Raw genomic sequence first — 21,873 nt, 5'->3', positions numbered from 1 at the left:
CTTCAGCCTCGTGAGAAAATCACGTTCACGTGTTAATATTAATATTAATACTGTAACGTGCGATCGCATTATTTTAATAACTAACTGTGCAATTATTTTGTCGGCAAAAGAAATCGCCAATTTCACAATTCCCAAGTCAGGAGCCTCTCTTTCTGGGGGGATTGTAATTTAGTTATTACGATAATTGCCCGGCAAGCAGATAGAATAATCTAGGCCTGTCTGGAGCTAAGAAGATTTTCGCAAACTAACTTCAATTATTTTATCGTCGAGAAACGGAAGTCTTGCTGCATGTAAACGTATAAAATATCCAAGTATACGTACGTATACGTGTTCATCCTCCTCGAGACCGTTGACTTTCGCCAACGACGTCCTCTGTGTACACAAGATTATACTTCGTTAAAGTTTAAACGATCGTAAAAACTGCACGTGTGCAAAGATCCTCATCACGAATCATTAAAGTCATAACACGCCGAAATTATCTTTACCTTTCTCTCTCTCTCTCTCTCTTTTTTTTTCTCTACGCTTCTTTTCAAATATTTTCACCCGCGAGTTCAGGGACTCGAAAATAGCCAAAGATGAAACGTTAATGATAGGCTATAACCGTTTTTTGCCGCCTTTAAGCTCTTGGCTATAACGAGAAAAAAGTAAGAGAACGAAGGCTGAGGTTATACAGACGTATTTAAAATCTGCAAAATCTGTAAAATTGAAAAAACAAAAAACAATTATTTCATTGACCAATACAATCCAAAAATGAATCAAAGTATAAAAGAAACGACAATTTTTACGATTCTCTTCGAAAGCTTTATACGCGTGAATCAAAGTCTTGCGACAAACGCTGATACTTGGTATTTTTATTCATCGGGAAATAACTTTTGCAGTCACCATCCCGTTAAACTTGTTTCTTTCCTTCTTATCCTTCTTTTTAATATCACGCTGCACGCGACATCGCGCGTAATTTTTCCAACTTTAAGCATATCTATTATACACGCGGCTCGGCAAATCTAAAAGCGAATTATACAGCGGCAGCATGCAGTCAAGTAGCCTTGTCCCAAGATATATAACCTCTCTTGATCTATAATTATCCACACTACCGTCAAAGAGTAAATTGTTTACAAGTCTCTTCCAGCAAATAACGTTATTTTCAAAGCTTCTCCTCAATAGGTCCGAAGCGTCTAGATGTACGTACAAAGTACACGATTGCGACGATTATAAGCCAGAGAGAAACTTACAACAGTTATATTTTTAACGGTAGCTCATAATTTATATCCTTCGGTTCTATATCGCACCTCTCGAGGCGGCGTATTCGTCACGCACTTTAATTGCAATTAAAAACAACTTTTTAGTTCCGGTTACCGCTCGAATGAAAATTAGTTTCTCAAGTTTTTATTTCCGTTGGCTTTCTCTGTTCGGGCTGACAGTGTCAGGGTAGCAACGTTCGGGGTCCACCTCAAAGTCAGGGTGACTTCGTCGCTTTGGTTTTGAGCTTTTCCAAACGGCGAAAGAGCCGCGACGGAAATTGCACCAGAAACTAAATCGGTCCTGCGACTTCCGGCAGGGATTGGTTGGAAACGCGTGGCGATATTTCGTATGGATTAGTGTTTCAGGGTCGAACGTCTCTCTCAAGCGTGATGCCGACGTGTTGGAGTTTTGCGATCCCGGGAAACGAGCGCGCATGCTGAACCATGCAGTTGGTGCTTAAATATAATTTTGGTAATATACGCGGAACAGCGATGTCGGTACCGACACACGATTTAATAATATATCACGCTCGTGTGCCGGAGCTGTTTGTGGAGCTGATATGCATGTGGCGTTTATTCTCCGCGCGGAAACCGCGTCAACGGAATTGCCGTCGTTGCCTGATAGCTTTTCGAAACGTCATCTCGGCCGCGTATGAAAAAAATCGACAGTCAGAGTTACCAGGATTACTAACATGGAAATATCGAAGATCCAACGCGAAGAAACATATTCGTGGAACTGAAGATCTTCGCTCATTCGAAATTTCAGTGTTTCAGATTTTCAAATTTTCTTGTTTTCACACTTTCAGAATTTTCAGGATTTCGGACCGTTCGAAACCTTCATGTTTCGTCAAAGTTTGATTTCTTTACTTCAATTTTCCTCACCAAAGACCTCGGAATTCGGAATTTTCGGAGCTTTTTAAATTCGAAATTTCAAGCCCACCCCCCTTTCGTATTGCACCCATGCAACCGAGTGCAGAGTCCGGAACGTTCTTTTTTCGCGTCCTTGCTAAAAAACGTCATGGAAACCACACCGGTAGTGAACGTCTTGACAAACCAAGGGTTAAAATAGACTTGTGTACACTGCGAACCGCTTACAGTACCCTTATAGCTTATACTATACTGACAAGATAAAATTCTCTTTGTAAACTTAGCGAAAACCGAGAGCACCGAATGATCCGACATCGATTGATCGATGGTTTTGCAACTGTTGGACTTAAATTTTCTGCCTAACAAAATGGACGGGAACGCAGACTCTTTTCTTATCAAACTGTTTCCAAAACTCGTCTTATCGTTCACTGGAATCAATTGAGATTAGTAGAAGATTATTCAATTTCTGCCCATCAATCATCGATTAGACATGAAATATTCTGAAGCCCGAAATGCTTGGATTCTTCGGATGACAATTGGGCACGAAAATGGCGGGCGTGGCCACGCAATATGGCGGCGAGAACCGACAAGCTATAAGCAAAGTGTTTTAGGTCAATTACGCGAGTACCAAAGTACAGAAAAGTCAGTGCAAGCTGTGAAGCTTCGCTCATTTCGCAAGGAATCGATATACCGCAGAAAATTGGATAAAAAGGATCTTTTAAAATTAAATATGGCCCACACTCGGAGTAACGCATTATTTTGCCACCAGATGTCACAGCAACGTATTTTCGTTCCCAACAGTACAACGATCGTTGTCGCGGAAATTACAGATACTCGGAAAGTCTTTCAAATTTTGACAATCTTGACAATCGGTTAAACGTCCGATCGTGTTTTCATATTCAGCAAGCTGATGATCACGGACGAAGAACCGAGTCGATGATAAATCGGCTTGACGATCCGGATCAAGAGTCGGGAATTGGAATGATTGGTAATTTTCGGTGATTAATTCTCGGAGATTTCGAAACGTCGCTTTTTGGCCTTCACTTTTTGCGCCTGTTTGTTTTCCCGCTTTATTCCGTCCGTTTGTGTATCTGGATTCTAATTTGAAGTTGCGGTTAAAGCTTGGACTCTGGTGGCAGCGTGATGGCAGCTGGGATCGTTCAGAAGCAGAAAAGAGAGAAGGACGTGAGACGTCTACATACGTGTGTCGGTTGAGAAAAAACACGACGCGGGCATCGTTCCGAATTTGCCACGATCGAGACAGAAAAGTTTTTGCATCACCCATCAAGCGTATTTTTTCATCTTCCTCTTTTTCCCCTACAGTGATTACACTGGTCCGAAAAAAAAACCTTTTTTTTTGTCCTACTTCTTATTATTACGTGTAATTATAATAGATTTGATGCTACATTGAATCGAAATATAGTTATAAGAAATATAATGTACCACGTGTAGTGTTCATGTAATGTTTTTCTTTTTCAACTAAACGTTATTTCTACTTATAAATTATAATCAAACATTAATCGACCGCAACAATATTTGCGAAAAGGAAAAATGTTACAGAGTTAAAAAGTTTAAGCATTAAAATCGTCAGAAAATCTATCTACTAGTATAATTCTAGTTATTTTGTACATTGCTTTCTTTTTTCGTATCATCGATTCAAGTTTCCCGGCGAATCGACCAACAAAAATCTGCAATCATTTCTTCTGACCATTTTCCGTCGTATCGTCTTTTCACGTGCAATATGTCCTTGATTTACTATTTAAATAGATTAAAGTAGTGTAAAATTCCGAATTTTGTGCATTTAAAAAAAAAAAATAATGGATATATTATTATGATCATTATTACTTTTTTTTTTTTTTTTTTTTTTAAGAAGAATTTTTTTGCGGACCTGTGTCACAGCAAAAACAAGGACACAGAGAGATAGACGTCTCGCCAAAGCAGCGAGAATTCGTTCACCAATGGCCATGTAGCTAATAATTTTTGATCCGTTGAAAACTAATCGATCCTATAACATTGATCGACGTTAAATACCGTGTGGAAAATCTTTGACGTAAAAAATGTTCTCACACATACGCATGGCGTTTGTTTTTATACCCCATTTCTGTCAACCTTCACCACCCAGGGACCGAAAAAGCTGAAATGTTATGGAATACTTATACCTACGTGCGTTAAATTCGATTTCGAGCACTCAGCGCGACCAGTTAAACAAAATTATCGCAAACCTCACGTCCGCCTAGCAAAAATACGTTCGCAATATTACTTGTGCACTTGGAGAAAAAGAACTGGTCGTGTTTGATTTCCAAATATTTTATCGTAATCAATCGCACCGCAAATTGTTCGATTCATTAATCGGTGATAATTCGACCTTCGTCGAGATGACATTTTTTAACACATTTTCACGACTCTTCAAATCTGTTCAACAGTTTGTACTGTTCCGGAGTATTCATCGGTATACCATTAACACGGTAATGGGTTTTGCACAAGCAGGCACGCCTGACGGATTCACGGTGGGTTCGGATATATTATTAAAGTTTCAAGGGCGCGGTTATACCCAAAGTTCTTCAGAGACAAAACGCGACGAGACGATCTCCGCAGTCTCAGACAAACCTTGGTGCATTTTGGCACGGTTTTGAGCGACGGAAACGTTTTATGCATATACATTTGTAAACATATACCTACGCGTATAATAACAGTTTTACGTATATATGTATAAGTGAAACTATTTCTGAAATACGGAAATGTTGGATGAAATTAGCTGCGATATGACAACGAACCGCGCAAACGATTCGACAAATGGTTCACTTAGCGCCGGATGAGAGTAACGAAATAACAGAGACTAATCGTAAAAAGAAAAAGAGAGACAGGGTTACGCGTTACAACACAAAGAATAAATCAAATTCGCAATTCACAGACACAGGAATATTATTTTTAGTTTTATTATACCCACCTTGAGACGCGTTGTCTTACGATGCTTGGGATATTTTTATATCCAACAGACATTTATTCAACCATGGTATAACACGACTATCCACCTGTCGTCTGGTCGTCAACCCATTTCTGGTTGACCAGCTTGACCGATTGCGCAATCAATCCACCGCCGTCTGATGGCTAATTTTAATGGCGGAGACCATATCGCGTTGTATAATTGGTTCGCGAATTCGCTTCCAATTTTCGTAATTTTATCTCCTTGCTCGCATTTGAATCTGCCGTATTTATGCCAACAATACGATGATAATTTATTCTCACAAATGATATTTACGTATACCGCTCGTTGTGTTATATTACCTATACACGGTACACGCGTCGTTATACTCGTCGGAGCGCATAATGTATACACGATTAAGAAGTGGAGTATAAATGAGCGAAAGCCTATTCAAATATTTATAGATTGCAGACACCAGCGGCACTGACCTAGGGTCAAAAAATAATAATCAAAACCGGCTTGGAACGATCCGACAACCTGGAAAGCTCGTTTATACTCCCATCAGTCGATCGTAACGAATAAGCTCGAGTAATTTCCTTCTTTCGTTACCAAGTTCGATTTACAATTTACTCGAACCTTACTCAAACGTTTCCTATATACACTGAGAAAAATTTCATTTGTTACAGTAACAAGCGAAATTTAGTAAAAGAGGTATCGTTGAAAAAAAAATGTTTGAATATCGTTGGGATTACAAAATTCAAGGATAGAAGATAAAAGAGAAGAATTAGCGGTGCTAATTATCGACCAAGCATACTTATATACGAGTTCTTTTATTCATTCAGCGATGTGTGAGGCGTCGAGTATTTTGACATGGATAAACATGAAAAAAGTGCGACTTGCATCATTCGTGCGTGACGCGGGTCCGTAATTACAACCGACTAATTCATAGACGTGTAGCAACGGTGTCGCTTTACCAACTAGCCAATAATTCATTACAGATTTTATCGTTTCCTCGATAGGTATCGGCAGACCAGATTCAGCACAAGAAGAGTGCGAAAAAGAGTCGTATTCAAACACGGTGACTGTAACGTTATCCAGGGGAACGTAGCGAAACGTCGAAGAAGATATTTGCAGGTTTGTGTGTAAAGCGAATTTAAGCTGGAGGCTGACTTTCAGCCTTTTTTTACGATTTTTTTGTTGTTTTTTTTCAGTCAGAAGAATTAATTGGAATTTGATCCAAGTTCGACATTGTTTTATTGATATTTTGAATTACATTTAAAAATCTTTTCAATTTTTTTCTGCAAATTTCCGGGTAATGTGCAAGCAGCAATATTTATCTAAAAGCAAAATGGCTGTTTTTTGGTATTATTAACATATTTTCCTGATAATATGAACCTCATTGCTGGTAAAAAAATTTAAATATTGAAGTGTTGACTGGTGTTTGAAAAAAATTTCTCGATCTCCGCAATTTTTTGAAACTTGTTTTTCAATAAAAAAAAAAAAAAAAACCCTTAAAATAATGATATCACCACAATTGTTGGTTCGTATTCTTGGAAAACCTGTTAAAAATGTTTCAAAAAAAAAAAAAAAACAACCATTTTACTGTCAGATAAATATCGCGACGTCCACATTTCTCGTAAACGACGAAATCGGACAACGGTCTTCGTTGAACAACAATCCATAACTTCGACATTTTTGCCAAAAACGATTTGTTAAAATTTGTAAATGTAATTGAAAATGTGAATAAAATAGTGTCAAAGTTGGATAAAATTCCAATTAATTCTTTCCATCAAAAATCAAATTCATAAAAAAAAACAACTGAAAATCAGCTGCTGGTCTTTTTATCAATATCGTTATTGTGCTTTCAGGACATTTTCACAACGCTTGTCGACGCCCAGTGGAGGTGGACTCTCTTGGTATTTGCCTTGAACTTCTTACTCTCATGGCTCGGATTCGCCCTCGTATGGTGGCTAATCGTCTACACTCACGGAGACCTCGACCACGTCGACACGGAAAACCCGAACGACACTTTTATACCGTGCGTCAATGACATCCACGGATTTACAAGCTGCTTTTTGTTCTCCGTGGAAACCCAGCATACCATTGGGTAGGTGCTGAAGTCGAACAACTTAATTTTAGGCAAGAGTGGAAGTTTGTCACATCAATGGTGGTTTCAGGCTTTTTACGTCCAATTTTGGTTTACTTTGGGTATCGTTATCTTGACAAACGGGTGGGATGCGGAAACTGACGAATCGGCATTTTTTCCTAGCTTACAAAAAGTCTGCACTTAAATTATTGTACCAAGTCTCAAGCTCCTTGTCTTACAATTAGAACCTTGAGCACTGAAATCAAACCAACGAAATACTTTACATACTTTACATGTAAGACTCTTCTACCCTGTATCGTTTTCAGATACGGTTCAAAACACACGACCGAAGAATGTCCCGAAGCGATATTCGTCATGTGCATACAGTCGATGACGGGTGTTATGATCCAAGCCTTCATGGTGGGCATAGTTTTCGCTAAACTGTCTCGACCTAAGAAGAGGACACAGACGTTACTATTTTCGAGAAACGCTGTTATCTGCCAACGAGACTCCCAGCCCTGTTTGATGTTCCGAGTCGGCGACATGCGGAAGAGTCATATAATCGAAGCTCACGTTAGAGCTCAGCTCATAAAACGGAAGGTGTGTTGTAGAGCATTGCAATTTTTTGGAGAAAATTTTCAATCAGCTCGTTAAACTGAGTCGCTTGGATGAAAATAAATAAAAATAAATTTATTGCATTTTTTTTTTTTGTTTTTTTTTACCGCCACACGATCGGGGTATCTATAATTTATGAACAAGTTTGAAGAACTCGTTGCGACGCAGTTAACCAAACTACGAACAATTTCCTCGAACATACCCGTGTCTGTATAACTTACGACGTACACGATTTATAAGATTTTTATCATTTTATCATTTTTATTAACTACTTATCGTAACCTCAAGGAATATTTCAGGTTACTCGGGAAGGTGAACTGTTGCCATTTTTTCAAACGGAATTAAAAGTCGGTGGCGACGGTGAAGAGGACAAGATATTCTTCATATGGCCAACGACGATTGTTCACAAGATAGACTCGCGTTCGCCGCTTTACCATCTGTCGGCAAGCGACATGCTGAAGGAAAGATTTGAAATTGTAGTGATACTCGAAGGTTCGTAAAGTAAAAGCGTCAACTGTTCATTAATGGGTTTCAAGCTTTAAGGTTTCAAGTGTCTCACTATTTTTTTGCAATTCAAAACTGAAACCAGTTTTCGTTCTATAGAAATTTTACTTGTCCGTGATCGACGTATCGTTTGTATCTCCCGTCACTCATTGCATTGTGACATAAAATTTGCTTAGAAAGGAAACTCGTTCCAGTTTTGATAAAAAAAAAAAAAAAAAACAAAAAAAAAAAAAGTCGTTGGAAACCATTAACGAACATTACTATACTACCCACGTATTTGAATAAAACAACATTGCCCGACTTTCTATCTCATTTCTCCTCCGTTTAAGGTGTCATCGAATCAACCGGGATGACAACGCAGGCGAGAAGCTCGTATTTACCATCGGAAATACTTTGGGGGCATCGCTTCGAGCACATAATAACATTCAGAAAAGAAAGCAGCGAGTACGAGGTGAATTACACGCTTTTCAACAACACCTACGAGGTTGACACACCCTTGTGCTCAGCTGCACAACTGGATCAACTCAGAGCGCTTCACCGCACCAAAGATGGTAATGGACACCTATCGTCAAGTTTTCACTTCGTTCAAGTCCAACGTTCAATGCGCCAGACGCCTGCCTGCGGGCAACCGGACCTACGTCCGAGTAAACGTGACTAAAAAAAATTAATATTCGAGTAATTTTTGCCCCGAGAAGATACACTTGTTGGTCATCTCAAAACAGGCGTTTGGTTCTCCGTGAGTTTTTCAAAATGACTTTCATACAATTTTTGGCCGAATCGGTTGAATCATTTTTCCTGTCGATACTCAATATCAGTAAATAGTTCGTCGTGAATTCGTTGATAAAATAAAAATTTTCAGGGATTAATTGGTCATTGGGCATTTATCGTGGCTGATAAAGAAACTTGGAGTAATTAGAATGGTAGGAGTTAATTACAGTATTGTCTAGGCGTGACAAAACGAGCGGAGAAAATTTAATTAACCCCAATTGAGATCCACTTGGTTTAATTGAATCTGTGGTGACACACTGAACTGTAGTAATGGCACGCGACTGGACGAGGTCGACGTCAAGTGCCGAGATGATATTACCGTATCAATCGGTAAAAATTAAGCGTCTGCAATCGTAAAAAGAATATGTCCGTTTTACTTGAGCTTGTATGAGTAATTGTTGTATCTAATTGAAGTATTAACGATCTGGCGTATGAAGACCACGGTGCGGTTAGAATTCCGCTTCTTCTTGTCAAACCGTTGAAACGTTTCCAATGCTCCAATTCCACTCGTGTGAATCAACAACTTACGGGATGGTCTCACTTGAAATGTGACGCTATATTTTTAAGACAATCGCTTACCTTTCAGAGCGGGCAAGTTCGGGAATCTTCTCAGGAATCAGAGACGACTCGAGCAGCTCTTTGGCCACCAGTTCTGGATCGAGTTTGGCATCTTCCACGGGTGGTCTGCAGATGCAAATACCGCCAACACCGCCTACGCCTATTCCAGTTACGGTGACTGGTCCTGACGATTCTCCACCCTGTGGTAGCATCGACTACGACCCAATTATGCAGCGGAATCAGAGATTGGCTAGTTTTTACACCCAGGACGAGGTGAGCGGGAGTGAAGATCTGTTCTTTCTCTACACTGAGAAAAATTTCATCTGTTACAGTAACTATAAAAATTCAGTAAAACAGGTATCGTTAAAAAAAACTGTTTGAAAATTGTTGGAATTACGAAAAACGAGTTACGCCTAACCATTTTGTGCTATTGTCGATCCATTTTGGTATTTGGTACAAGCATTAAATTTTCACAACAGTTGCAAGAAAATATAGCAACAGTGATCATAGTGAGAAAGAATAGTAACGGATACTAGACATTTTGGGAACAGGTACAAAACTAATTTTCATTTTCTAGCTAGAACTATATTTTTCGATTGTGGTAAAAAAATGAAAATAGTTAAAGACTGAGCGGTAACCGGAACTAAAAAATTTCTCTCAGTATACTTCATTCGATGAAAACTTCACTCGAGTCTGTTCCGCAGTTCACGGATCCGGAAGACCTGCGGAGAAACGCTAGCTTCAGTTCGTCGAGCTACACCGTCGAAGACCTGAAGAACCAGCAGGACTACAACAGAGTACTCGAGGACATAAATGCGTGCTTGAGGAAAAACCGTAAATGCAGTATACCGGCCAAGGAGGACCGGAAGATACAGAGGGAAGGATCCAGGCCCGCAATCCAGGACTCCAGGAAATATGACGCCAGAGGAACGGGAGACGGGATGAGAAGATCGGTGTCAAAACCGATCTTCGAAAGCCAGAGCCACCCGAGTGCCATGAAAAAGTCGCCGTCTCGATCGACGATAGATTCGAGGTACTGGAGGGAGTTTTATTTTTTCATCGTAAGACGAGAACCTTACCGACGTTTCTCATCGTCCTGCTTTCAGACACACGCGATTCCACGATTCGCCCGAACGGACGCACGAGCCGAGCGACTCGAGGGCTCTGCCGAGGAAAACGAGTTTGAGTGACGGTAACAAAACCAAACAGGAACATCACCACGGTATTCCGAAGAAGACCAGCTTCGTACTGAACGAGGGTGAACCGATAAGGATCAGTCCCGAACACAGCCGCGTGGAATCGCGGGAAAACCAACGGCTGCCCGAAGAAACAGTTATCAGGATATCGCCACCCCCGGTCCCTCATCAAAAGACTCCGGAGACCAACAAGAAGATCAACAGTCTTCAATCACAGCACATCGGCCCAGAGGAACAAGTGTAGAGGTGAGTGATTATTCTTAAAGTCGTATTGCGATCTCTGGCACAAAGTCAATGGGTACCTGTTTCATCGTTTATCACGCAGAGTATCAATCAACCGTGCAGTTACTGAAAGACGGTGCGTTACTAAAAACTTTTGTCCACTTTACACTGCTGTTAATCCACACATTGATATACGTGCTCGAATCCATACGAATACACTATGTTTTGTACTGTGTAATCATGGTTACAGGTACCTTAAAAATTTTGGTACCTAATTTGACGACCGAGCGATGATCGTCAGCTATCTATATCCTCAAATCCATTCCAATGGTCTGGATCACTTCGGTAAAAATGTACTCCAATGATTCAACTCATGTTATAGACACCGTGGTTTATGGATGAGAAAACAATCTGCAGTGATTTGTAAGAGAGAAGAAACGAATGTAAATGAACATATCGGTGAGATAGAAATTAGGATTGCAAGATTGACAAGTGTAGATAAGGTATAGCGATATCTGTACAGCAGTAGTAACGTGATCCGGAATAGCAGCGATGCAGTTAAAGGTTGGCAGAGATTCCCGCTGTTCAATAGAACAATTGAAAATTGTCATTCCAGCGTATAATAATAAACGATAATGGAGCTGCTGTACGATCTTGTAAATTGGAACACAAAGGATTGCTTAGCGTCAAGGTGTGCACGGCACGAGTGGAAATACGTGTTATAGAGGCATCCTGTCTGCCAACAGGCATCAATCAGTTAATCCCTGGGACGCCGGTTCTCTCATGCGGAAGTTAATTTGCCTGTTATACAAAGCGTGCCTAAAGCATGCCGGATAAATTCTCGGAACATCGTGGGCCATCTCTATTCCTAGAAGGTCTTTTACCCACTTCCACTAAACCGCCGATATTGCTTTTCCGTTCATCTCTCTTCTTACTTTTTTTTTTCTTATACAAACGTACCGCAATCAGCGTTCGCCCCTCCCATTAATCGCTTTCAATTACGTGGTGAGTAAAATATGCAGTATTTATGTTTAATTTTTTGTAAAGTTCAGTCGACTTGAACGACGAATTCCAGGGTAAATCCTTGTAACTTGTTCATAATTGACGTGATGTAATCAAGCTTTATCTAAAAATTTTTCAAGTCTTAACAAAGATATACGCGTACTTGAGAAAACGGAAACGTCAGTTTACGTAAAGTAGCATATTTTCATTACACGGTATTGTCGACGGTGCGAATTAGCCGCGAAGCACGTGTCCGTAGCTGCTGACGTATGTTATACGTACACATTTACGTATTATATACATGTGTAACAAAGACTCGGGGTAAACCTGATCGTATACCTACGTTCAGTTAGGATTGCGTGGTGTAATGTCGGTTTTATGTACGCGAGTTGGTAAGTGGCTGGATAATATAACGCATGGTAGGTACGTACCTACCGAAGGTTTCAAGAGGTGGGGGACTAGCAGCTGATATTAAACAATTGACTGGCGTGATAACGAGGGCACTTCCCGCCGCTATATAAATTCATCCTGCCCGCCAACGGATGACTGACTCCCTTCCTCTCTCTCTCTCTCTCTCTCTTTATGCAGTATCGGATATAGGTATACATACGTCAGTTAATAACGCGTCACATCGAATCACCGCAAGCCTGTAGAGAGATCGGCACAGATACGAATATAACAGACATTCGGTCATCGCGAAATATTTCACTCGAGATAAAAAGTTTGGGTTATGACTCAGTACTTAAATTTTTAATATCGCCGATCGATCGATCGATCTATCAACCACGTAGAAAATTTATAACCGTCAGTGATCCGCGCTTGTATGTATAAGCGATGAGTCAGGCTAACCGAATAACGATCGTCAGCAAGATTTACTGTCCGAGTAAATTATATGGTTCGAGAAAAGTTTAAGGAATTCGTATACGTGACAGGGAGGAAAATTTCTACGACTTTTCTGTTGTTACATATATACCGGTGACGATGGATGTTTCTAACCATGCCGGCGCATACAACCGATTTAATTAGTCGGTTCTGATAAGCTTCTTTTACACAACGTGCAGCGAGACTCGGGTCAATAAAACCTTATGCGTCTACCCGGAGGCTCGTGGCGCATATAACAACCTACCTCCTGTACGGGTTACGGTAGGAATACCGAATCGTGATTGACGTATCGAATGAAATCGGTCGAACATACGCCAACGGCACTTCGAATCTACAATGCGTACGCACTGCGTATAATGGAATACGTGATGGAAAACCGAAACGATACAAGACTGCAAAGGCAGTTGTTGGCGCTGCTGAAGGGATACCGAGGAGGAGGAACAGAAGGACTAAAGCTTCGCATTCCAGCCTCCTGGACAGTGGAATAACGAAACACGATTACCTACATCCATTTTGCGTAAGGTGAGAATTTTAATCGTCAACAACGTAACGCACCGCGTCAATTTGTCGGGCGAAATACATCGGCGACAGAACGACGTTAACAAACTGTAAGGACCTCTTTCCGTGGTATCACACGTCGTGAGATGTGGGTGTAGAGGTATGCAATTGTAGAAACGCACACGTAAGCCTGCGACGTGTCATTTGGTAATCAACATATTAGACCGAGGACGGTAGACGACGGAGATGGCGTAACAAGTTTCACTAACACCTACCGTCTCCTGTACGATGACGAAGACGAATTATGTACATTGTGTTCAGGAAACGAACGCAATCCAAGCCGGTGTAGGTACTGTTACATTTTTCTGAGGTATGTCATACCCTGGATCGAGGACGACCTTGTCGTGCGTTCGGATAAGATGCTTGCCTGAAAACCAGTTGAGATTGTGCGATGAAACGCAAAGACGAAAAGTCGTTTGTACGGTGCGCGATGTACCGTAAGGTAAAATTCATGATCCGAATGAAAAGAAACGCTTTCGACATCCGACGTGAAGTAGAAATCCAAATCGATTTCATTTCAATTATATTTACACTGGTGATGTATCATCGCCAATAACGACAATGACGACACAGCTCAACGAGTTTGACGTCGTATGCAGAAATAGTCGAAAGCGATGCAATTTTCAATGCTGCTGTCGAAATTCGTACGTAAGTACGTTGTGTGGATTGTTTTTTTGCCAGTATCGACGATGTACGTGGTAAAAATAAACTTGTGTACAACGTGTTACGATGTATTGTACCTACGTGTATTTTTTCTCCTTTCCTTTTTACTGCCCGATTGTTGGTAGTCCCGTTACTTGCCATTGGTTGGATAGTAAAAAAAAAAAAGAAAAAATAAATACCAACAATCGTCAAGTTTCCAGGTCTTCGAGCGAGTCTGTAACGCGTGGAGAAATAATGTCTGAAAGTTGGTGACGATAAAGAAACGTCATTCTGTCGTTACGAGCTATTCTTGGAAACGGTATTACTTACAGGTAAGCAGATTGCTAATGCGAAGATCAGAACGCGGTGTGACTGCTTCATCGTGACTCGACGGATTTTCTCATATTCTCGTACGTGACTACCGAGCGAAGTAAAAACCAAACTTCTTCGTAAATAAACGGCCGCAATAACAATTATTCATCAGTCTTCGGTCTCGAACTACGCGTTCAAAAGTGCTGCAATTTCAGCATTGCGATTAAGGCCGGGGGGCGACCATTTCGATATAAATTTTAATGAAAAGATTCTGAAATGTTCTCGAAACTATGAGTAGTAAAGCCCTCAAACTCAAATTGCTCTAGGTATTTTCATTTTCTTGAAAAAAAAAACAAAAAACTGTCCAAGGTGTAACCCCCCACCCTTAATGAAAGACTCTATCATTTTTAAAACAAAATAAAAACAGGCACGATTTTGACAACCCGTCCGAAGAGTAGTTTCTTAGAGATTTCTTGAAATCTAATCTGTTTCACCGGGTGATGACTGCGCAAAAGTTCCTAGTACCAATATTTCGATTGAGTCATCAGTGTGTAACAGCGGATATACGCTTAGCAAAAAAAAAAAAAACACACACACACAACTAGTATGCGATTTTCTCAAACATCCGTTTGATTGCCAAAACCGGTGAATCAACTCTCAGCTTAATGCGTTCAACTTTGTAAAAAGACCATAATTTAACGTTAAGATTCGTGAGATAAAAAACCACATACGTTCTATCGCGATTGTCCCAGGTCATGGTCGGCAGAAATAAAGAATATCATACATGTATCGTTATTTCTCACTGCATTTAAGCTGTAATTTCGTCACAAATTCCACAAGCGCGAAGTGACCGAAGATCCAAAGACTACCGTACAAAACAGAAACAGGATTTCCGTACAAAACGATTACGTTAATCGATCCCGACGAACGAGCGAAGACTCTTGATACCATGGGAGAATTGTAGCGGGAATACGACACTGCGAAGATCCACCGTGAAAGATTCGTCGATAAGTTATATCAATGAGTCACACGGCGTTGTTCGTCCCGAGTTTTGCGCTAGCGAACCCGAAAGCGTAATTGTCAATTGGACGACGTGCGTAACGCGGAGAACAGACTTTAAAACAGAGAACCGATAAGTATAGGTACATGGGCGAGTAAAGAGACAAGGCCGTTCACAAATGTCGAACATTATGATTTTCCCTCGTTTTCCGACAAACAGCCTAATAAAAATTACGGTGACTCGCGTTACCGATACAGAATATGCGACCGTAAAAACCGAGCACGGTTACGTTCAGAAACGCACCAGCGATTGTTGTAGGTGGTAGATAACTAGTTATCTGAAAAGGCCCTGGGCATCTGTCGTGGCACCGTATATGAGAGAAGTAGGAGGTACGAATGGATGAATGGTTTTGATGGTTGGATGGATATTCATGCACGTCCATACGATAGTATGAACTCGAGTGTGGGCCGTTGACGTCATATATAACGTCGGGTATGCACGATCACTTTTGCGCTCGTGTCTTGGTGCCCGTTAGCGACATCGAGCTGGTCTCTCTCTCATTTTTCTCTCTCTCTCTCTCTCTCTCTCTCTCTCTCTCTCTCTCTCTCTCTCTCTCTCTCTCTCTCTCTGGCTCTGTGTGTTCGAGCCGACGAGCAATGCGGCAGTTGAAACCCGAGCCACCATCTTGCCTCTCGCGATTCTCGTACCTCACCCACCTCATGCCGTGATGGTCCCCGAGTGTCGCGAGTGCGAAACGACCGATTTGCCAAATATCCGTTGAAAAGAAAAAAAAAAGAAAAAAGAAAAGAAAAAACCGGTCGAGAACCGTATTAGCGATAGTGCGGAAGTCCCTCTTCGGCCAAAGAAGCACCGATCTGTTCCCGCGTAAAGTCGCGCACTTCCTCACTCAATGCCACGTTTTAAGTTCGCCGTTCTTCTACAGCTAGAGCAAGATAGTATATATATATATATGCATGTGTAACAACGATCGGCAGTGTGCGATGACATGCTGTTTGTCTTAATACCAATTTGTAAAGCCGTGTGTCACATGCGTGGGTGGATAGATCACTGTTCGCGATCAGCCGGCGGTAGAGTTTCAACATTACAGTTACATATTATACTGCACGAGGGGCATATTCCGAGACATCTCGATCAAGATTTCTACGTCGATGTCTCAGATTGACTGTATGATTGTTTTTGATATTGGTTTTTTTTTTATTTATTTATTTTTTTTTTTTTTTTATTTTTATGAAAGTCCATTACAAAAAACGAAATCGCAATTTTTTGCACAATCTTTTCGACCCAGCGTACACTGAGAGAAATTTTTAGTTCCGGTTACCGTTCAGTCTTTAACTATTTTCATTTTTTTTTTTTACCACAATTGATAAATATAGTTCTAGGTAGAAAATGAAAATTAGTTTTGTGGCTGTTACCGAAAAGTCTAGTATCCGTTACTATTCTTTCTCATTACGATCTATGTTGCTATATTTTCTTGCAACTGTTGCGAAAATTTAACGCTCGTGCAACGATAAATTGACGTCAAAGACTTGTTTGACTAAAAAAAAGTAGAGTAAACCGAACAAACTGATTTTGCGTTGCAATTGCCAAAAAAGGATCGACGATAGCGCAAAATGTTTACGCGTACCTCGTTTTTCGTAATTCCAAACAATATTCAAGCAGTTTTTATAACGATACCTGTTTCATTGAATTTTTCTAGTACCTGTAACTGATAAAATTTTTCTCAGCATGTCTCAAGTGTAGTTTAAAAACTTGAAAACCGGACACCCCCAAGGTCTGGAAAAATTTTGTAAAATATGACAAAATTTTTAGCCAATCTGAGACATCGACGTAAATTCTTGATCGAGATGTCTTGTTATGCCCGATGTATACATATATCGTGTATGTTGTATATACCAGCGTTTCCGCATCGCCAATCAATTCCAACGATGATTTTTAAATCCAACTTCCCACCGAAGGTGGGCAGGAATTAATTGCAACCGCATTCAATGCCGTTTATCACGTTTTAATCTTGTCTTATTCTTACGGGAAACATTAAGCGCTTCTGCACTATACACTGATCGCGGTTTCAATTACACGGTATTTAATAAACGTTCAAGTTGAAACTTGGAACTCCCGATTCAAGAGTTAATGCATCTATTTTTATATGAAACGATTGACCCCAATACGGAACCATGTGATAATAATCGGTATTAACACGTCCAGTTACAGTGTTATAAAATTTTCAACTCTTTTCGTACGATTTTTCGTTTAAGAACACTACAAAGAAATTTAACCCTCACATCTTCTATATTTCTATATCTATTATCTTCTATTATCTATATCTATATATATATATATATATATATAATTCTCGAAGGTTTATAAACGAGCTGGTATAAAATAAATTGTTCGCGCAATAACTGAAACCCGGAAATGGTGGATTATAACCGCATATAATACGTTTATATATACATGTAATATATATATATATATATATATATATACCTGAGCAAGGCTAATTTCCCCTCATTTAGTAATTCAAAAGATGAAACAGAGAAGAAAGAATAGAAGAATAGTAGTGAAAAAAAATTATAAAAAAGAAAGAAACAAAAGACATTACGATTAAATTACTGAAATTACAAACTGACATAACCTTGCCGATCTCCTGCTGCACGTTTCCCGCCTCGGCGAGCCAGCCGGCATTCGCTGAATGGGCCCATCATCATTCCTTTCTAATCTATACTTTATAACAGACACGAATTTACGGACAAAGGCGTGTTGCACAGGTAGAGAAAACACACACACTCGTATAAATATATCTCGCAAATAGGGGTCGCGGGTAGAACAAGCGAGAGAGAGAGAGAGAGAGAGAGAGAGAGAGAGAGAGAGAGAGAAGAGAAAAATAAAAAAAAAACAATCCGTCCAGCGAATGATCTCACAGGCTGGTCATGAGGTCCAGCTACGAAAGAAGTTTGAAATCGAAGGTAACCGTTGAGAACGTTCGATTATACGAGATGAAAATTTTCGATACTTGGACCAGATTTAAATACATAATAACGACCATGCATATTCATAGGCCGAAGGTGTTTCGAAACCTGAATGTTTGCGTACACGTATCGATGTATCATGTACAGGTATACAGATACAACGTACGTCTGCTATAAATCGAATTGCGATCATCTTATTCTGGTTTTTTCGAAGCCTTTTTTTGTGCCAAGGTGATGGTATATAATATACCTACTCAGAAGAGGGACAAAGAAGCCTAGGGCAGGCAGAGCACCTTTGTGATCTAGGTTTACGGATAATATGGGTCATCATGACCACCAGGTGTAACCTCCACGCGTATTAAATTCAGGGCTTTAATTGCTCTTACGATCCTCCTCGTCTAGGCTACACGTTCTACGATCTGAGGATGTATGGATGGTTTTCATGGGGTATATGTTGAGAAAGAAGGAAATTTGAGACGCAGAGAATGGAACGAGAAATAGAGAGAGAAAGAGGGTACGAGCAGATAATTCCCATAGAGACTCGAAGAAGAGATGTGAATTTTCAATTTGTGCCAAAGCTACAAAATTTCGTATAATGTAATTAAATAACCAAATCCAGATTAGATAATCAATTTGAAACATTGTTTTTAATCGGTAAAATAGCATCTGTAATAAATTATTAATAATCTGATCACCCTTCAAGAAACCGTCTCGTCGATAATTTCTATTCTCTAATACACATTTTGACCGTCATTTTCCTATATTCAGGCTATTCAATACGGAAAAACTTTGTGAAAATGGAGGTGATTAGGGTTTCAATAGTTTTTATTTAACGCGAGCACGTTTTACGCGTTTTTCCATGCAGAAAGTACCCGTTTCTACGACGGCCGAATGAGTCTGCGAATGCGCTTGCGCGGAATACTTGAAAGTGGTCATTTCTGTACTGCGCGCATGCGCTTCCAAATCTGACATCACGCGACCCTAACCTCAATTTCGTGCTTCGTAAAAAACGCGTAACATGCTCGTGTTATAGGCGACGGTCTTTTCGCCTCGCGTGTTTTCAATATTCGTCTTCGGCTCACCTACCTCACTCATATTGCAAATTTGCAAACGGCTCGAAAAGACCGAATTTTACCTCCTTGTTACACAATATGCTATTTCATAGTACTGACAAAAAAAAAAAAAAATAGGGTACTTTAGGGAAATGGCGCACCTATGTACCCGTATATTACATCTTTTATCCCTATTTATAATACTATCTAACTTATTCGAAATTAAATTATATCTTCATTTTATACACATTACGTTGTTCCCTTTTGTTTGTTACATGTGTTGAACCATCAAGCTAAGTTTGTTTGCTTGCAAGGAGTGAGGATATTTCTTTGCTTTTTTCTGTAAAATTAAACGATATAAAATTACAAACAAGTCGATGAATAATTGAAGAATTTTTGCACATGTTTTATTTCAAAAAATTTTTAATTCGATTACTCGAATTTCCATGCAGAGTTGTAATAAGCGTATTGATCTCTACATTTTGTCAATTCACAATTCAATCTCTCTCTATCTTTCAGGGAAAGGATACTGTGTCATTCTCAGAAAATTTCGTAAACAAAACATTTGAGTGACTCGTACAATTCGCGTTATATTTCCGATAACCAAAAAAGGATTCTGAATATATTATACATTCCGGACGATGTCTCATCGCTTGAAATTTTTTTATATCTAACATTTTATACTCGATTATCCGAATTTCACTAGGATTTCCGTTGATTATTATACATAGTTAGCATGAAATTTGTACAGGTTTCGCCATTTCTGTTCCTATTTTACTCACCCTCTCTCTCTCTCTCTCTTTCTCACTATTTCTATTTCCCTATACTCGTTTCAGGAAAAGAATACCGTCATTCTTCCGAAATTTACAACAAAACTTTTGAGTGACGCATATATTCGCGCTACGTCAATCTATACACAGCCGATTACTCACCTATTGGAATTAAATTTTAACATATTATTTCACGTTTCGTTGTTCTTTTATATAAAATTCGTTGCCGTCAATATAGCTCAGAATATCCGAAATTCAATGTCATTTAAATATGTATTCAAAGTTTCGTTCGATCAAACGCGATTATAAATCAATGCAATATTGCAGCCTGTCTCAAGTCATCAATTCCCTACTTTCGGACTGCTTATAATATAAACAAGCTTCGCTTACTCTTAAAGACTCCATTACACCCACAGATTTTATATCAAGACTGACCGATAAAAAGTTCAACGTTCAAACGTAAGAACAAATTTTAAAATCCATTATCCTCTTCAAATTTCAATATCCAGTTTCATCCTCGGTAGAATCGTAAACAAAATAATAATAATTATTATTCCAAATAACGTCTGCAGCTCTACGTAAATCCCAGTTATTATACATATACATATAATAATCACAAAAAAGAAGATTAGCAAAAATAGAAAGAATCCTTTATACACATGTATACGTATACCTAGATGTACATCGAAGAGTACAATTAACCAGTTCAATTCAAGAGTAAGGAATGACTTTGCACGATTTTTAGATATTTTGGACATGTTTCAGAAATTGAGGTTTCTTTTTTTTTGTCAATATTTTTTGCGTTTTTCTCGCAACGTGAGAATAATTCTACGAAACGAATACCGGTAATCGATTTGTCGGAAAATCCCCACCCCCCCCCTCCCATTTCACACATATACGCGACAATTATTTGACATCCTTTACAATACGTCAAAAAAAAAAAAAAAAATATTAAAAACCTAAAATCAAGATTGTAAATTATCGTTACGGTACAAATAAAAAAAAAACTGAAAAGGAAAAAGAAAAAAGGCAATTCAACGACTGTCACAAGAGCACATGCCGACGGTGCATTATACCTGTAGTACAGGTACCTGCAGTACCCACGGGATAAGACAAGAGGCGGCGTCTTGTACCTTGTATACACGTGCATTAAATAATCATTTTTACAGTACATAATACGTATATACGTACACATATGCATAGACAGGTATGCGGGTACCGAGAGTTACGCGACTAGCGGAAACGGTGGTCGTTTATTCCGTAGGATATGCACGTACATACGTATGCGCGTATGTGTATATATGCATAGGCATGGTATATAATATACGCGATAAATTCCCCCGCCATAAGAGGTAAATGCCATAGCATTTGTTGGCACAATCTCTCCCGGTCGTCGGGTAGCAGAGCTCGCGAATCTGAAACACAGTTGAGTTTGTCGAGTCCCGCGTGTAACAGCGAGCAAGGGAAACGTGCGTGGAGATACGGAATAGAGCCGGAAGAGTTTGACGACATGTGAGGGAACCGGAGGAATTGCATCCTAGTTTGATACTCGATTGGGAGAAAGAAGTCACGGATATTAACAATAATCTGTTCAATACGTGCGTATTAAAAAACACAATCGGGACGATAACTCCGTTTACTATTATTCGAATGCAACGTTCGATGGAAATAATCGAAAACATTGTACCGCA

The 21,873-nt window shown here is 39.6% G+C and overlaps 1 protein-coding gene and 1 long non-coding RNA gene across 13 annotated transcripts in view; one reads left to right on the top strand and one right to left on the bottom strand.

Moving 5' to 3' along the window:
* LOC124176328 overlaps positions 1 to 21,873 on the bottom strand; it is a 69,636-nt gene that overhangs the window by 12,578 nt on the left and 35,185 nt on the right. Inside the window, exons 2-3 of one of the 2 annotated variants that reach the window (XR_006869352.1) lie at positions 9,581 to 9,866; positions 9,014 to 9,346 (exon numbers count right to left, since the gene is read on the bottom strand). This is a non-coding gene — a long non-coding RNA (uncharacterized LOC124176328). Of the gene's footprint in view, positions 1 to 9,013; positions 9,347 to 9,580; positions 9,867 to 21,873 lie in introns of those variants that run through there. The other variant, XR_006869351.1, reaches the window with a different exon arrangement.
* The window catches only part of LOC124176325 (G protein-activated inward rectifier potassium channel 4-like), a 54,394-nt gene that overhangs the window by 12,498 nt on the left and 20,023 nt on the right, over positions 1 to 21,873 (top strand). For 8 of the 11 annotated variants that reach the window (XM_046557456.1, XM_046557460.1, XM_046557462.1 and 5 more), the window contains 8 exons: positions 6,048 to 6,162; positions 6,897 to 7,135; positions 7,441 to 7,714; positions 8,029 to 8,221; positions 8,563 to 8,784; positions 9,588 to 9,832; positions 10,264 to 10,592; positions 10,666 to 11,001. In XM_046557456.1, the coding sequence (XP_046413412.1) occupies positions 6,048 to 6,162; positions 6,897 to 7,135; positions 7,441 to 7,714; positions 8,029 to 8,221; positions 8,563 to 8,784; positions 9,588 to 9,832; positions 10,264 to 10,592; positions 10,666 to 10,999 (1,951 nt within the window). In that variant the 3' untranslated portion in view covers positions 11,000 to 11,001. Of the gene's footprint in view, positions 1 to 6,026; positions 6,163 to 6,896; positions 7,136 to 7,440; positions 7,715 to 8,028; positions 8,222 to 8,562; positions 8,785 to 9,587; positions 9,833 to 10,263; positions 10,593 to 10,665; positions 11,002 to 21,873 lie in introns of all 11 variants that reach the window. The other 3 variants (XM_046557453.1, XM_046557454.1, XM_046557455.1) reach the window with 1 other exon arrangement.

This window comes from Neodiprion fabricii, chromosome 2 (assembly GCF_021155785.1).
Source record: "Neodiprion fabricii isolate iyNeoFabr1 chromosome 2, iyNeoFabr1.1, whole genome shotgun sequence".
Taxonomy (NCBI): domain Eukaryota; kingdom Metazoa; phylum Arthropoda; class Insecta; order Hymenoptera; family Diprionidae; genus Neodiprion; species Neodiprion fabricii.
The sequence above is the reverse complement of the archived record's forward strand: the minus strand, read 5'-3'. Positions and strand labels throughout refer to the sequence as shown.